The sequence below is a fragment of the Ruditapes philippinarum genome, unplaced genomic scaffold (genome assembly GCF_026571515.1).
Source record: "Ruditapes philippinarum isolate M1 unplaced genomic scaffold, ASM2657151v2 ctg4767_1_1_1_1, whole genome shotgun sequence".
NCBI classification, from domain to species: Eukaryota; Metazoa; Mollusca; class Bivalvia; order Venerida; family Veneridae; genus Ruditapes; species Ruditapes philippinarum.
In genome coordinates, this window is record NW_026855004.1 from 163,472 (window position 1) to 182,321 (window position 18,850).

The 18,850-nt window shown below is 29.9% G+C and overlaps 1 protein-coding gene across 1 annotated transcript in view; it reads right to left on the minus strand.

Annotated features, from left to right (window-relative positions):
- Positions 1-18,850, minus strand: part of LOC132741796 (uncharacterized) — a 41,978-nt gene that overhangs the window by 14,888 nt on the left and 8,240 nt on the right. Inside the window, exons 10-14 of the mRNA XM_060730066.1 lie at positions 15,816-16,044; positions 15,202-15,208; positions 12,503-12,658; positions 11,495-11,742; positions 7,365-7,417 (exon numbers count right to left, since the gene is read on the minus strand). Of these exons, the coding sequence (XP_060586049.1) occupies positions 7,365-7,417; positions 11,495-11,742; positions 12,503-12,658; positions 15,202-15,208; positions 15,816-16,044 (693 nt within the window). The remainder of the gene's footprint in view (positions 1-7,364; positions 7,418-11,494; positions 11,743-12,502; positions 12,659-15,201; positions 15,209-15,815; positions 16,045-18,850) is intronic.

Consider the following 18,850-nt stretch of genomic DNA (forward strand, 5'->3'; position numbering starts at 1 on the left):
TCATTGAACCGGAAAATGCTGACAATATGCACAACTAGACTTGGTACTGATCATTCCTGTAAAGTTTGGATGAAATTGCACCAGTAGTTTATGAGGAGTAGTCCGGACAAGTTTTGTGACGGACGGACGGACAGACAGACAGACAGACAGACGACGGAGAAGAGATCCCTATATGTCGCCACTACTCCGTAGAGGCGACACAAAAATCAATACACAGCATATTTATGTATTACACAGCGGCCATGGTACTGGTATAAATGTACATGAAAGCACTGAAATTAAATATCACTAATAAAATTCAAAATCTAATACACCTGCATAATAAACATAATTTTCATGTAATAATCTATAATCAAATAGTGCTGTTATAATAATTGTTTAATTATTCAAGTTTTTGATAAACAACATTATAAGACTGGTTTATATAGAAGAATCAATGACAAGAGTTGATGTAATAAAGATCATGTCAATAAAGTCATGTAGTATCATTCTTGAAGATTTTTAAAAATGCAAAAAAGCTTTTATATGTTTATGTGTTATAAGTTACACATTTATATATATATATATATATATATATATATATAATATATATATATATATATATATATATATATATATATATATATATATATATTTTTTTTTTTTTTAAATTAAATTTTCTCAATAATCCTATCAAATTATCTTTTCTATTCATCAACTGTATAGCTGTAAGCATCACAAAGCGAAGCCGCTATATTGAACGAAATCAAAACTAAGCTGACAGACAGACATACAGACAGAAACATGGACACTTGATCAATGCTAATATTTCAGACTGAAATATGGGCTAATATTTCAGACAGACAGACATACAGACAGAAACATGGACACTTGATCATTTCTAATATTTCAGACAGAAATATGGGCTAATATTTCAGACAGACAGACATACAGACAGACAGATGTACAGACAGAAACATGGACAGTTGATCAATGCTTATATTTTTTAGATCTAGCAGAAGCTGACCCTTATACCCAAATTTTAGTCATTTTTAGTTACTTAAAAAAATAAGATTACTAGACAGAAATACAGGCAAGAAGAAGACATCTAGATTAGAACAGACAAATGATCAGACACACAGACGGACAGCTATAGATTTAGATGTACCTCCTGTCTCACTATCTGGTCTATTTTGACTCTCAGCTACAAACAAAGTTATAAACGTATAAAGAGAATAAATTTTAATAAATTTATTAAAACTAACAAAAATTTTAACCCAAATAAAAAAACAATTTAATGAGCAGATATATAACGGGGAAGGGTTCCCCTTTTATGGAAATAGGAAATTTAATTCCTTTAAGCTGTCCAAAAATTTGTTAAAATTTTTTTAGACACTTCCTTTAATCAGTAAAAAAACCTGAGACCTGAAAACTTTAATACATAAGGTATATGATTTTTAATCCAATATGGACATGCATGGTGCAAATAAGTCCCTATAGTGGTTCCTAAGAAAATGCATGTTTTCTTAAAATGAAAATGTCATCCATACACAAGGCTAAATTCAAGCAATGCACCTTTTGTTTTATACATTAAAATATCTGCAAATTTCTCCAGACTATGTGGAATGTAAATTGCCCTTCAGTTTTGATTTAGTACTAAGACTTCTGCAGATGTTTATGCATGAAAAAGGTACTTTGTTACTATATAACAAATCATAGACAACATCATGGAATAAATGGTGATATACAATATACACAATCTTAAGAAAAAACTGCAAAAGGTCATGCAGCATACACTGAAAATTGATTTAAACAAGAGGGCCATGATGGCCCTGGATCGCTCACCTGACACAACCGCATTCAAGCAATGTCTTAAACAAGCATCATGACCAAGTTTGATGCGACTGAGTCAAACATGTGACCTCTAGTGTGTTATAAAGATTTTTCCATATTTGGGCAATGTGACCTAATTTTTGACTGGACACGACCCATATTCAAACTTGACCTAGAAATCATCAAAACAACCTTCCTGACCCAATTTCCAGGAATTTTTGGATCAAAACTGCAGCCACTAGAGTGTTAAAAAGATTTTTCTATTTTTAGCTCCTGTGACCTAGTTTTTGACCAGACATGACCAATCTAAGCACTTGACCCAGAAAACATTCAAAAACAACATTCTTTTGACAAATTTCCTGAATATTTGAATAAAAACTTGCAGCCACTAGAGTGTAAACAAAGCTTTTTCTATTTTTAACTCCTGTGACCTAGTTTTTGACCTGAGATGGCCCATCTTCGAACTTGACCTAGAAATCATCAAAACAACCTTCCTGACAAATTTCCAGAATATTTGAAATCAATACTTGCAGCCACTAGAGTGTTAACAAGCTTTTTCTATGTTTAGCTCCTGTGACCTAGTTTTTGACCGGAGATAACCCATCTTCGAACTTGACCTAGACATCATCAAAACAACCTTCCTGACAAATTTCAAGAATATTTGGATGAAAACTGCAGCCCCTAATGTGTTAACAAGCTTTTCTATTTTTAGCTCCTGTGACCTAGTTTTTTGACCGGAGATGACCCATCTTCGAACTTGACTTAGATATCATCAAAACAACCTTCTTGACAAATTTCCAGAACATTTAGATTGAAAACTGCAGCCATTAGAGTGTTAACAAGCTTTTTCTATTTTTAGCTCCTGTGACCTAGTTTTTGACCTGAGATGACCCATCTTCGAACTTGACCTAGAAAATCATCAAAAACAAAATTTTTCTGACAAATTTCCAGAATGTTTGGATGAAAAACTGCAACCATTAGAGTGTTAACAAGCTTTTTCTATTTTTTAGCTCCTGTGACCTAGTTTTTTGACCAGACATGACCCATCTTCGAACTTGACCTAGAAATCATTAAAACAACCTTCCTGACAAATTTTCCAGAATATTTTAAATCAAAAAAACTGCAGCCACTAGAGTGTTAACAAGCTTTTTCTATTTTTAGCTCCTGTGACCTAGATTTTTTGACCGGTGATAACCCATCTTTCGAACTTGACCTGAAAATCATCAAAACAACTTCCTGACAAATTTCCAAAATATTTGGATGAAAACTGCAGCCACTAGAGTGTTAACAAGCTTTTTTTTCTATTTTTAGCACCTGTGACCTAGTTTTTGACCGGGACATGACCCATCTTCCAACTGACCTAGATATCATCAAAAAACCTTCCTGACAAATTTCCAGAATATTTGGATGAGAACTGCAGCCAATAGAGTGTTAACAAGCTTTTCTATTTTTAGCTCCTGTGACCTAGTTTTTGACCGGACATTACCCATCTTCCAACTTGACCTAGATATCATCAAAACAACCTTCCTGACAAATTTCAAGAATATTTGGATGAAAACTGCAGCCACTAGAGTGTTTAACAAACTTTTTCTATTTTAAAAGCTCCTGTGACCTAGTTTTTTGACCGGAGATGACCCATCTTCGAACTTGACCTAGATATTATCTAAGCAACCTTCCTGACAAATTTCCAGAAATATTTGGATGAAAAACTGCAGCCACTAGAGTGTTAACAAGCTTTTTCTATTTTTAGCTCCTGTGACCTAGTTTTTGACCAGACATGATCCATCTTTAAACTTGACCTAGATAGCATCTAAACAACCTTCCTGACAAATTTCCAAGAATATTTTGGATGAAAACTGCAGCCTATGGAGTGTTAACAAGCTTTTTCTATTTTTAGCTCCTGTGACCTAGTTTTTGACCAGACATGACCCATCTTCGAACTTGACCTAGATAAAATCAAAAACAACCTTCCTGACAAATTTCCAAAATATTTGGATGAAATTGCAGCCACTAGAGTGTTAACAAGCTTTTCTATTTTTAGCTCCTGTGACCTAGTTTTTGACCAGACAATGATCCATCTTCAAAACTTGACCTAGATATCATCTAAACAACCCTTCCTGACAAATTTCCAGAATATTTGGATGAAAACTGCAGCCTATAGTGTGTTAACAGCTTTTTCTATTTTTAGCTCCTGTGTGACCTAGTTTTTGACCAGAGATGACCCATTCTTTTGAACTTGACCTAGAAACCATCAAAACAACTTTCCTGACAAATTTCAGAATATTTGGATGAAAACTGCGGCCACTAGAGTGTTAACAAGCTTTTTCTATTTTTTAGCTCCTGTGACCTAAGTTTTTTGACCGAAGATGACCCATCTTCGAACTTGACCTAGATATCATCAAAACAACTTTCCTGACAAATTTCCAAAATATTTGGATGAAAAACTGCAGCCACTAGAGTGTTAACAAGCTTTTTCTATTTTTAACTCCTGTGACCTAGTTTTTTGACCGGGAGATGACCCATCTTCGAACTTGACCTAGATATCATTAAAACAACCTTCCTGACAAATTTCCAGAATATTTGTATGAAAACTGCAGCCTCTAGAGTGTTAACAAGCTTTTTCTATTTTTAGCTCCCATGACCTAGTTTTTGACCCGAGATAACCCATCTTCGAACTCGATCTGTATTTCATTGAGACAAACATTCTGACAAAGTTTGATGATGATCCAATCAAAAACTGTGACTGCTAGACTGTTAACAACCCAATTATTAGAGTGTTAACAAGCTTTTTCTATTTTTAGCTCGTGACCTAGTTTTTTTTGACCAGAGATGACCCATCTTTCGAACTTGACCTAGATATCATCAAAACAACCTTCCTGACAAATTTCCAGAATATTTGGATGAAAACTGCAGCCTCTAGAGTGTTAACAAGCTTTTTCTATTTTTAGCTCCTGTGACCTAGTTTTTGACCCGAGATAACCCATCTTCGAACTCGATCTGTATTTTCATTGAGACAAAACATTCTGACAAAGTTTGATGATGATCCAATCAAAACTGTGACTGCTAGACTGTTAACAAACCCAATTGTTAGAGTGTTAACAAGCTTTTTCTATTTTTAGCTCGTGACCTAGTTTTTGACCGGAGATGACCCATCTTCGAACTTGACCTAGATATCATTAAAAAAACCTTCCTGACAAATTTCCAGAATATTTGTATGAAAACTGCAGCCTCTAGAGTGTTAACAAGCTTTTTCTATTTTTAGCTCCCATGACCTAGTTTTTGACCCGAGATAACCCATCTTCGAACTCGATCTGTATTTCATTGAGACAAACATTCTGACAAAGTTTGATGATGATCCAATCAAAACTGTGACTGCTAGACTGTTAACAACCCAATTGTTGACGACGAACGACGCACGACGCACGACGCACGACGACGGACGCCGGACATAGCCCCATCACTATACCTCACCATGACCACTTCGTGGTCAGGTGAGCTAAAAAAACAAAACTGGTGAACAAATAAAAATCAGGAAGAAAAAAAATAGCAACAATACCAAAGCCACATTATCCTGGAACAAAATATAGCCTTTCTGTTACAATAAACAACATGTTTGACATACTTGCTCCTAGAACTGCTTTCACTTTAAATATATGTCATGATAATAAATTAGGTCAATCATTCATACAACTGTTTTAAGAAAATCAAAACAAAACAAAACAAGAAATGGCCCTATGTGTAACTGGTTTATATGGACTTACCTTAACAGACCATTATTTATTTTAGAGATTTTTATATAATCATTCTAGAAATCCAGTAGTACAGAGGCTGGCCAGAATAAACATTCAAACAGAGATATCTAAACCACAAAAAAATGTGTAACAGAGTGTGAAGTTCAATAGGAAACAGAATTTGGACAACAGTTCTATTTATTTTTTTCCTGTATATAATGCACGCTCAGATTAAAAATTTTTTACCAGCGGAGATTGCAAAATTATGACAAGGGGTAATGAATTATTCCAAAGAGGGGTTGACATTTTACTAGTTTTCTAGAGATCACAAGTCAAGAATTTGCTGATTTGAACAAGTTTATGCGAGATTTCATATGAAGTTCATATCCAAATCTCAAAGGGGTTCCACATACTAGCCAAACCCCAGAGGGATCATGCCCCACTAAACCCCCATCCCCTCTCATGTATTGGAGATTCAAGTCAAGGCCTTATGAGGGAGACTAATAATAGATACAAGAACTTTAGATTCTAAAAATAATAATTCAAATAGTGAGAAAGTTATCCAGCTATGACGTATCAGTTGTTTTATCATGGTGGTCAACATGCCGAAAATACTGCCTGAAAACTTTGAAGAGGCATTTGCCATTTAACACATAAATACATTTACTAAAAAGCCTATACATTCTCTTCCATGACTTTAGAAAATAACTCATATAATTCATGTATTATTTCTAAAATCACATTTAATGTAATAAGTACTACCAGTTTATAATACTAAATGTGTTTTTGTTTGTATTTGTGATGATATTGTAACTATTTCAATTTCTTTTATAACACATTGCTATATATACATTTGAGAGTGACTAATATTGAATTTACATGTATGTGACTATCATAAGTCATAACTATTTTATACATTATATTGACTACTTGTGCTTTGTGTCTTTACATAAGATTATTTTTATATACATTTTACAATGACATACCATTTACTTTTTTCACAACTGAAATCCAAAAATATGGTATAAAGTACTGCCAAGCTAAGTTTGTATAATGAAAATGTGTTGCTTTGACTGTTCCACTTCGTTATTTTACTAATTTTTTCCTATGTAACAATGTCATGTCATGTGCCATGGCATACATGTGAACTTTTTTCAATGATCAAGAAGGAGATTTTTCTTCAAAAAGAGGGAGATTTTAGAATTTGCAATTAACAAAGAAGGAAGTTCTGACATCAAAAATAGGGAGATTTCTTTAATTTGTGAAAATACCCATAATCTTTAGAAAAATCTTTGAAAATATGGCTGAAAAAAGTGGGAGTCTCCCGCCTAAAGTGGGAGAGTTCACATGACTGTATGCCATGGGGTTATATAATTCAGAGCATGACATAAAATCATTTGAGCAATTCAACTTGTAAACAAAGGTGAACTAAAACATAACATTTAAGGTACCCATTAAAACAAGTTTTACTAAAATTTAGTTGCTAGACTAGATATATATTTGAGCCGCTTCACAACAAAACCAACAAAGTGCGTTTGCGACCAGCATGGATCCAGACCAGCCTGCACATCCGCGCAGTCTGATCAGGATCCATTCTGTTCGCTAACCAACTCTTTTACAAGTAGAGAAACGGATAGCGAACAGCATGGATCCTGATCAGACTGCGTGGATGCGCAGGCTGGTCTGGATTTTTGCTGGTCGCAAATACACTCTGTTGGTTTTGTCGTGATGCGGCTCATATATATTTAATTTTGTTCTGATCAATATATCTTAAATATTTATCCTCAGCAGGAAATGTAAGATGAAAAATTTTGTTTTTACCTTTTGTAAGTGTTCTACTCATTGACATTCTAGTACTTGGTCCTCCTTTACCCCTGTAATGATAAATTGTGGTATGCCAATTAAAACATGTAACTGAAATACTAGTATTTAATAATACTGAAATATCATTTTAACTCGTTTTTCAAGACAAAATGAAGTTATAGTTACTTTTGATATAATATGTGTTACAGATACGCATTTTTCATGTATCAGAAACAAACTTCTTAAATTTTAATTGAGTTTTTAATACTGTAAATTTCAACCAATATGAACGATGTACTATGAAGGCATCAAATAACGGCATTGATCAATGTTAAAATAGATGTCTTGATGTCCTCCTTCTGAAGTTAACTTTGACCCAGCAATAAATTTTTGAATATTTACAGATGTCTTTCAGAACTTTATTGGCAAATGTGGGTTTTTCCCCATCTAATCAAAATGTAGGAACAAACTTTACAGCTGAAGTTTCAAAGGGCATGCACTACCATACACAACAGAGTAATGAAAGTGTTGCGCTTAACATTGATAAGCTGTAAATGTTTAAGTTTGTTTGCACCCTGATATAAGATGGGAAAAACTCGCAACTGCAGAGTTTCTGAGTATCTTTATTACACAAAGAAAAAAGTGGCCATCAAAAGATATACATGTAATACTCGTATAGGCCGCATATGACACAACAATACTTGTCAAACATAATACATTGTAAATTATTCACACAAGCTAAAATAATGCTTCAAAACAAATCAGTCATAAGCCAAAGTGACAAAATGATGTACATAAAATAAAGAACTATGATTTAAAAAAACAAACAAGGAAGCCTGTATCACTTGTAAATGTTATATTGGCTTAAAGCTGCATGTCTCCAGATGAGTCAAACATTTCAACAAAAAAAACTTGAGAAAACTTTTCTAGAATTTTAAGAAAAGTAAAAAGATTCAAATAATAATTTACATGTTATGTGCAATTAATGACTGATATTGCAGTATTTATCACCATATTTTTATTGCATGACTAAAACAGTTAGGATTTTTTTCATATTATGACCTCTTTTTTGGGGGTTATTTATGTTGATTGTTAGTGCTGTGTTTAATGTGTAAATTAATTTCTTTGTTTTCTTCATAAAAATATTTTCAAAATTTTCATGAAAATTAGCATGACTCTGGAAGCATGCAGCTTTAACAAATAAAAGTTGTTAAATTGTGTTCATATATTTTGGCTAAACTGGTTTCAACACTAATAGGCCATATTAAATGATACATCTATTACTCAAAGAAGATCATTTTTATACATCAAGAATAAATCATAAAATAAAATGTCTTATCTTGTATAAATTGTTTCAAAGTTGATTAAAATGAAATGTCTCGTTCAATTCTGAAAAGGCTATTTCATTCTATAATAAAAATTATCATATATATTGCAAACAATTTATCTGATGCTTCCATAAAAATAAAAAAAAATCACATTTATTATAAATGAAAGAATCAGCAACTTGTTATATTATTGCAAACAATACAGTAATCAATCTAGAAACATTAGCAAATATAAGACAAAATTTTAATGTATTAGGAAAATCACTAGCCTCAACAACTATACATACATTATAGAAACTGATTTTGAAATAGTGGACATTGGTGTGCTTTCCCCATAAAAAATAAAAATTTTCTTGTTTAAAAACCCTTTTTAGGCAAGCCTGTTCCTTTTTACATTATCCTTTTATTTTAAAACGTTTTTTTACTGCATTTAAAAAAGAATTTCTAAATTAATAAAAAAACAAAATTAATTAAAATTTTTTAAAAAAAATTAAAAAATTAATTAAAACCCTTTAACAATTTTAATTAAAAAATTTAAAAAATAACTTTAAAAAGGGTTTTTTTATTACTGTTAATATTCCCAAAATTTTTTCCAAAAACCCCAAGTTTAGGTAATTTTTTAAAAAATTATAAAAACCCAAAAAATAACTCTCTATTAACTGGGCTTAGTTAAATAAATTTTGGGGAAAATTAAAAAAGTAAAAAGAAATTTTTTTATTTAAAAAGTGTTAAAATTTTTTTTTTTTGGGATCCCCTTTTGGGCCAAAGTTTTTAGTATAAAAATTTTTAAACTTTAAAAAAATTTTAAAAATTTTTAGCCGCCAAAAAAGACAAAAAAACATTTTTTTACCTTTTTGGGACCAAGCAAAATTTTTTAGCCAAAACCCAAATCCTTTATTTTCAGGAAAAATTTTTTCGGTTACCAAAAACTCTTTTAAAATTTCAATAGAAAATTTTTTTAGCTCAATTTTTTTTTTAAAAAACTTGGGTGTTTTCAGGCTTTTTTGGAAACTTGCTGGTTTTTTAAACCACTTTTGTTTTTTTAAACCCCTTTTAAATTTTTTTTCCAATTAGAACAAATTACGGGAAAACATTGAAAAGTTTACTTAACCATTAACCTTTTGAATTGGTTGGTTTAAAAATTTTTTTCTTTTGGGAAATTTTGGGAAAAGTCCAAATCAAAGGGATTTTTTACATTAAAAAAAAACAAAAATTTAGTTTTCAAAAGTTTAAGGGGGCCCGTCCTTTTACTTCAGAGTTAAACTCTATCCCTTTGGGGGCAAAAAGCCCAATCTCAATTGGGGTTTTAGCAGGGAAAAGGGGCCCGTAAAAAAGTTAGTTTAATTTCATAAATTTTAGAGAAAAGTTAATCCTTTCCCCCTTAAAACATCGGGTTAAAAGGTCTCTATTTACAGGTGGTCTTCAAAAACAAATAAGGTTTATTATTTAAATTTAAAAGGAAAAATAAGGGAAAGGTAACCTTTGGGACAAAATTTAAAAAAAATAAAGGGTTTTTTTCCCATGGCCCGCCGTTTTACTATAAACCCCTTATTTTTTAAATAGGGGGATAAAAAACCCATAACTGAATAAATTTTCCACCCAAATTTTTTTTCAACCCCCAAAAATTAGAACAAAAAACAAAAAAACCTTTTAAAAAAAAGCCAAAAAATTTCTTTCACATGCTATTCATTTCCCGATACATAATGTTTACCAGGGATGTCCTTTCCCTTTTTATTTTTATTTTTAGTAATTTTTTTTTAGGGTTTTTAAAAATAACCCCTTATTCTAGGTAATTTCTCCAGATGGGTACTATTCAATTTTACAATTAAAATTTTTTTATTGGATGTGGAAAATTTTATTTTTGTACAAAAGAAATAAAGTAAACCCCTTTCAAAACTGGGCTTCTTTTTAAAATTTTGAATTTTATAGCTATTGAATAAAAAAATTTTTTATTTGAAATAGGGTAAAATCAAAAATTTTAAACTTGAACCCGAGAGAAAACTAAAAAATAAAAAAGGAGGGGCTTTGGTTTACGAAACCTTTTAAAACTTTAATAATTAATTGGGCATCAAGCTTTTAAACCAATCAGGGTGTTACCCCATTCTTTTTCCCTTGTGATCTTTTTGGGGGGTCTATAAAAAGATAAATTGATATTTTAGAAAAATCTTCATTAAAACATTTAAATTTTTTTTTATCACAAAACCCGTGCGATTTAATGGCTTCCCTAAAAGATTTCATGGTTTTGGGATATATTTTGACATGATGTTTATTTGCATTATACAAATTTTGGGGTTTAAAAACCATGCTAAAAGTTAGCATTTAAAAACCTCATTGCCAAAAGGGGTGGCAATGAAAAACCTCTTATCTGACAAAATAATTTTTTTAGTCTTTAGGTATGTGATAAATGGAATGCTACATTCATGTAGGTCATTACTTAATTTATTGAACTTGTTGAATAAATGATATTATGCTTATAGTGCCTTAAATATTATAATTTATTCAACTGTTCAATAATTTCATTACTGAACCTACCTTCAATCTAATATCCTCTAACGAAAAAATTGTGTGATACAGAGTGCAAAACTGTAATTTCTAAAGATATATAATGACTAAAGCAAAAAAAGTCTTATTGAAACATTTTTAACATAATTCCTATTGCATATGAAAATCTTTCTTGATACAAACATATTTGTTTCTATAGCAATATTTAGAAAATAAATTAGCGCAAGTGCGGTATGTGATTTATGGAAACAATGTTTATAAAGATAAGAAGTCCTACACTTATGCGTGTAATCATTTAATTATATGACATAGACTTACGTAGTTTGCCTTGAGCTCCGTGAACTTCTAGACGCCATGCTTTTCTCTTGTTCTAACATCATACGGAACTTTTTCTCCGTTGTGCTCGGACCGTCCTCGCTTCTTTTTGGCCGATCTCGATACAGCTTCAGCTTCGTCTCTTTGTACAAATTACGTTGATCTACAATTCTGATGGCAGGTTTATGGACGAGTATATCGTCTGTCTCGCAAAACGTGTTTGACAGTCTAGGGTACTCCTTGTCTTTGCTCTATAATGATAAAATATGCATTTGAAACATCATAAAACCAGTCTGTAACAAAAGTTTCTGATTGGCTAAAGCTTAATTTATACATTTCAAATCAACCAATAAGAAAACCCATTTCATCCAATTTCTGATTGCTCATGCTAAAAATAGACTTCAAATTGACCAATAAGAAAATGTTTCATCCTATCTTTGATTCATCAGTTAAAAATGTTGGTCTCAAATTCAGGTGTATTCAAATGGTGTAAGCAATTAAATTAATGGTAATATTTTGAAAAATATCTGATAAGGTCTAACAGCAGAACAAACATGAAATTCATACACACTGAGATTTATTTACAAAATTAATATTTCATATCCATATAATGGTTTTATCTCTCTTGACAATATCATCAATGATTACATATAGATGCTACAAGTGGGGCGCCATGCCAGCCTTCACCTACAGTCTGACACAACTGATGCTTGCACAATTTTTACTTTTGACCTTGAATCAATCAAATAACAGTAAACAATCACAGGGGCTTGTTTCACAATCAAATATTTTTACATAATCAGCTTATATATGTGTATTAAGATATCTTTTTATAGTTTATAGCCCATATAGAACATAAAAAAGTTTGTTTCAGGCACCTATGTGAACAATAGCCAATATTTTCTCTGATTACATACAAGTATTGAAACTAAAAATTGAATAGAATGAAAGCATAACTATAGAATAAAAAAGCAGGAGTTTAATATATGATAATGATACAATATTACTTACAGTTCTAGTTAAGGGTAACATCTCTGGTGGAGGGATAGGTTTTGGATGGTAAACATTTAGACCGGGCCTCAGTTTACTAGGAACTATTTCCTGTGATACAGTCTGGGGACGTGACATGCCGTCTGCTGTTGAAGGTGGCGCTGTTACCATACCAGGCTAAAATATAAATCCAATGGCTTAAAAAAACTAAAAACATGAAGATATCAAAAATTTCAATAGCTCATAAAATTTAGTATACCAGTATGTCACTAATTCAAGTCAAACAAGCATCTAAAAGATCAAAAAATCTTGTAAACTGATGATTTTAAAATAATTTTATGAAAATTAATGAGTTTGACAAAATTTTTACAAGTCATAAATAGTAAATGAACTTATAATCCTTAACAAACTAATGGTATGAATAATACTTAACACACAAAACTCGACTGCACCACAGTATAAAAAAATTCATAAAAATGAAAATATTTCTAAAATCTTAATGATTTTAAGTTTTTAAACATTTTAAAATTCATCAGTATTTATTCCAAAAAAATCTACTGGAATATAAAGGGTTTTTTTTTTTTCGACAAAATAAAATTAATAGGGATAACCTGAAATAATTTCGTTTTTATTCCATTTTTTCCTAGGGAATTTTTTTTTGTTTCCCCCCAATTCAACCCAAAAAGAATGTTTTTTAAAGAAAAAGTTTTATATAAAAAAAATTTTCCCTTTTCTATCCTGTTGGGGGACCCCGATCTTTGGGACCTTCTCTAACACCTGTAATTTTAAAAACCCAAAACATTTCCCCCTTTTTTAACTGATCTGTTTAATTTTGCCAGTTCTATATATTCTTAAATTTCATTTTTCCATTATGGAGAAGCTTTTTTTACATTTCATGTATAAGTGTCCATTTAAAAATTATTTATTTTCCCCTTTTTTACAAAAAAATTGGGAAAATTTTTTTAAAAATAAAATAAAAATCTAAAAAAATTTTTTAACTAATTCTCTTGCACAAAGGGTTTTTCCAAACTTAGTTAATCTTTTGGAACTGATAAACCTTTTTCAAAAGATTGTTTTTTATTTAATTTTTTCCAAAGGGTTTTTTTTTTTTTTTTAAAAATTTATTAAATGTGTTGAGCACATAAACCAATTTAAAAAACTGGGAAAGAAGCTAATAAAATTTAAATTTATTTTTTTAGGGGTGTTACAAAAATTGCCAAAAATGGGGATAAATTTTAACAAAATTTTCCAATAAATTTTTTTAAACCCTTTTGGGTTTTGATAAAAAAATAAAAACAAAATCTAATACAAGTTACAGATAAATAAAAATTTTTGGGATTTATCATGGATGAAACCCTTAAATTGGGGAAACAAAAACCTCACTTTTTTAAATTACTTAATTAAACATTTACATTCCCACCCCGACCTTTAAAGACCTTTAAAAATTTTTATCTAAATGCCAAAAAAATTTTGTTATAAACTTTAAAGGGTTTGGAAATTTTTCCCTTTTTTTTTTAAAAAAAATTTAAAAATTTAAAAATATTTTTTGAAAAATTTTTGAAGGACTTTTTTTCAATACATTCAAAAATTTTTATTCAAAAGTTAAAAATTTTAAAGGGGCAATTCAAGGGTAGCCAGTGGGGGGGGGGAAAAAAAAGGGTAACCCCGGCTAACCAAATTTAAAAAAAAAAAACAAAACCCAAAAAAAAAAAATAATTTATATGTTTTTTTTTTACCTTTTTGAATTTAAAATTTTTAAAAAAAAATTTTTAACAAATAGCCAAAATTTTTTTTTTTTTTACACAGAGTTTAAAAATTAAAAGATTTTAAAACCCTCAGTGAGTGGTGTTAGTGAAAAAAACCAAAAAAAGAAATTTCTAGATAACATCTTCTGTCTTTAGTCGGAGGAGCTATCATTAAAAACAAAAATACAGGGAGGTATATATCTTATTTAAAGAGGGAATGGCATTAAAAAAAATGCAAGGAATTAAAATTTGACATCTTTTTTTTGTAATTTTTCTATGAAAAAAAAGTACCTCTGTTAAAACCCGGGAAACCTTTTTCCCAAAAAAAAAGGGCAAATTTTTTAAAAATCCTTTTTTTTGGGCTAAATTTTACTAAAACTTCTTGGAAAAAACCCGAATTTTTTTAAAACCCCGACTTTTTGGTCAAGTCTGGGCAGGGTCTGGTTTTTAGAGTTTTTTTTAAAATATTTTGTTTAAAAAAAGCTTTCTGTTTTTGAATAATTTTTAAATAAAATTCCAAATTTGGAAAAAACATTTTTTTCACCCTTTTAAATTTAAAGAAAAAAACAATAAAATCAAAAGAAATCAACAGGTTTTCTGAGATAAAAATGTTTAGACATTTAAATTAAAAAAAAAAAAAAAAATTTTTGTTTTTTGATTTTACCATCAAAGTTAGAAAAAATGGTCGTTTTTCCCCCCCTTCCCCGGCCCCCCATTTGTTGTGAATTTGGTTTTTACCAAAATTTTGCGAGCGCGTCAAAACTTGTCCCAAAAAATTGTATGAAAAAACGAAACCCGCTAATTTATCCAGGGCAAGTTTCTGAAATTTTACGTTTTTTACATCTTGTTGATCTTTGGGTTTTTTTTTAAAAAAGCTTTACACAAAAATTTCATCCCAAAATTTTTTCCAGGCAAAATTTTCCCTAAATATCCACAACAAATTTTTTTAAAAAAACAAAAAACTCTCCCCCAAACCCCGGGTCTTAAATTAATTTAGGGAAAATTTAATTTAAATAATTTTAAACCTTTATTTAAATTTGGTAAAATTTAAAATTTTTGTTATTTTTTTTAAAATTTGGAGAATTTGTTTCTAAAGAATTAAAAATTTTTTTCCAAAAAAATTATGTAAAAATTTTGGGGGAAAATTTTGGGTTTAAAAAAAAAAAAAGTGTATAAAGACGCTACAACTTACCCAAAAAAATAAAAGATGATTGGTTTAAAAAAAAAATGTATTCCCGGGAGAAAAGGGTAAAATTTTTTTACTGTATATCATTGATGTCACTTCCCTTTTCCCTTTTAGATTTGGGCCCCGGGAACCCTTTAAAACCTTTACCCAAAGCGTAAAACAAAATTTTGGCATTTTTGAAAAATTTAAAAAAAAATTATTTTGAAAATTTTTTAACCTCTAACAATGTTTTTTTGAATTTGAAATGGAAATGTTAAGAAATATATGCTTGCATTAATTTTTATAATTAAAATCAGAAAATTACTTATTGAAATATATCTCCCTGAGCGGGTTTTTGTAAGGGTGTTAAAAAATCTTTAAATTTTAAAACCCCTTTAATAAAAAAACCCTAATAAATGTATACAAAATGTTTTTATATAGACTTAAACGTTTTTCTATGAAAGTGCCAGGCAAAGCTAGGCCGACATTATGGTATGACAGGGGATCTAACTCGAGTAACACCTCAGAGTACTGCGAGTACTCGAACCTGTGGTGTTCAGACAGCCAGTAGTCACGTGCCTTATCTATGTCCAGTTCCTCTTCCAGAAAACTTTCTTCCTGTGCTTCCAGTGATTGGGCTGCTTCATCCTTTACTGTAAATAATTTCTGTATGTTGTAATTATCATTCTACATGTATATTTATATTATATTTAATACATGTATAACCTGTTAACCTTTAAGAAGAGTAAATCTAGATACTAGTAGTATCAAATTATCTTTTAAGGAATACCCAATACATTATTTTTGACTAGGTCACTGTTCCTATATGGTATTTATTTACAAGCTGTGTGATGACATAATGTTTTGTTATTATTTATGGCTGATTTGATGCATTTTTTGCAGAAAAAAACATGCTGATAAGGATGTTAAATACTAACTCATTTAAAGTTCCATGAGATTAGAGGTGAATCAATTATTTTAAGGATATTATGTTTCAATATAACTGGAGCATAATGCAAGCTACCAATCTTATCAACCTTAGATATCAAATTTATTGCATAAAAAATAATGCTTTTTAATACTTATTTCAGCTTCTGATGCACTATAATCATTTAAAACACAAAACCAAAAATTTCATATATCTTTACATTTATATCTTAATGGATAAAAATATAGTAATTGTTTTGTTTTTTTCAAAATAGAAAATTAATTTCAGAAAATAAAACAAACTTTTTATTACAAATAGAGTGATACTCTTAAATAACCTTATACTTTACCATCTTGAATAACAATAAGCCAACATTACATCTATTACTTCTTTTTTTAGATTTTTTTATTGTTTTGATCTTGTTTTATTTAGTCACACATAAACACAGTAAAAGTGACTTTTAACGGAGAGTAAAGGTAACAATCTGATTTCAACACATTTTTGGTCATATCTAAGTAGTTGGTCAACCATTAACAGACTCTTTCCTGGATAACTAACCAGTCATTACTTATTTCTCTACAAGTGGGAGACTTTGCAGCTAATCCCACTTGATTTCTGAATCCTCGTTGACAGAAAAACTATTTGAAAGCTAATGTTAACATATATGCCATGTTTTTTGGAGATCTATCATAATAGTAGACAAATATTCGAACTGATTCAATACAAAAACCTATCAAACATTAGAAGCAGGTGAGTTCACTCATCAATAAGAATCATTCTTCAAACTGAGAGCTCTTACAATAAATTACATTGTATGTATTGAAACATATCTTTGAAATTTTACATTGTTTCACTTTATAAGTACTTCTACAATAGGACAATATTAAATATTACACATAAATTGTATTTCTAGTGATAATCTACCATAATATGTATCAATGCAATGCTCCTGAGTTTTCATTTTGAAATTGGTTTTTTATAATAAACAGGGTTAAATTTTTAAAAACCCCGAGCTTAATTTATCAAAAAATTTATATCCAACCCCTAGTAACCAAAAAGGTATCCGGTTAATTATATTTGGTACCCAAACCTTTGGTCAAGATGAAAAACTTAAAAGCATTTCCCCCCTTTTTTTAAAAATCAATGGGACTAAAATTTTCCTGTGAATCTGATTTTTTTTTTGTTTTTATTTATAATTTTTTCCCGTGTGACAATGTGACAACATAAAAAAAACAGTTTTTTAACAAAAAAATGAACTACAGGCCTTTCTTCATTTATTTGAAAAATCATAAATTTTAAACCCTATTTTCCCATACTGTTTTCAAAATTTTAAATCAACAAGTGTATTGTCAATATTTAAAATTTTTTTTAATAATAAAATTTCAAACCTTAATTTTTTTTTTAATTATCTTTTTAAAAAATTTTTATGTTTATTTAAATTTTTATCATTTTAAAAAGGAAAATTACTTTTAAAATGCTGGAACCAAAAAAACCCCAAAGGCCCCTTGTTACCCAGTAAGGGATAGTCAGGCTTTCTCCACATATTCCTTGCAAGTTCAAACCCGGGTTTTTATAAAATGTTTGGCTTTACTTTAACTTTTTGAATTTTTATTTCCCGACATCCCAATAATTGAAAAATGGACCATTTCAAAAATAAAAGCTGTCCATTTAAGAATTTCAGCAAGTTAGCGTTAACTTTTGTTGAATTGTCATACGATTTTAGTTGCTATTGACATTTAGTTTATACTAATTTATTTTAGTTTGAATGTGTTGGAAGCTATAAGCTTACTGAAACAATCTCGAATCCATTCCTGGAACAAACCAGTACTCAGCAATGAGTGTAAAGTTTCTTGCTCAAGGAAATAATGGCTTGCCCCTGAGAGGGTTTGAACCTATGCGGCCAGCAATTGTTAGATTACAAGTCTGATGTGTTAACTACTTGGCGCCGCTTCTATTTCATTTCAAAGCATAAAAATAGTTTTTAAGTCTTAAATAAAGTAAGAAAAGTTGACCACTAAATACTAGTAAGAGACAATACTTTATGATTTTAGTGATGGTTTACAGCAACCAATCAGAACTGCCAAACTTTTGTTATGCTTTCAAATTGAGGTAATTTTTTACATTTGCCATAATTGTTACCGCTGAATGACTACATTGTTAGCCATTAATTAGATAATTAACCAAGACTGACATAAAGTAACTAATTTAAACAATTGTAGTAAAATTATATCCAGTATAATTATAGACTACTGTAGTTTATTTGAGTTTTACTGAAATGTGTTCTTATATTGTTGAGTTACACTGGAAAACATGTACTGAATATTTATAATACTCTACAGAAGAGCTTAAATGTTATTTAATAACTAAATAATAACTTAAGTTAGAATATTAAACATAAAACATCATAATATAAATACATTAAAACATATACACAAAATAAAAATAATTACTTTAAAAAAGATCATTCACTAAAAAAATCCTATAATTAGTTTAAGAACATTCATCACCATAGCAACTGATTAACCATTCAT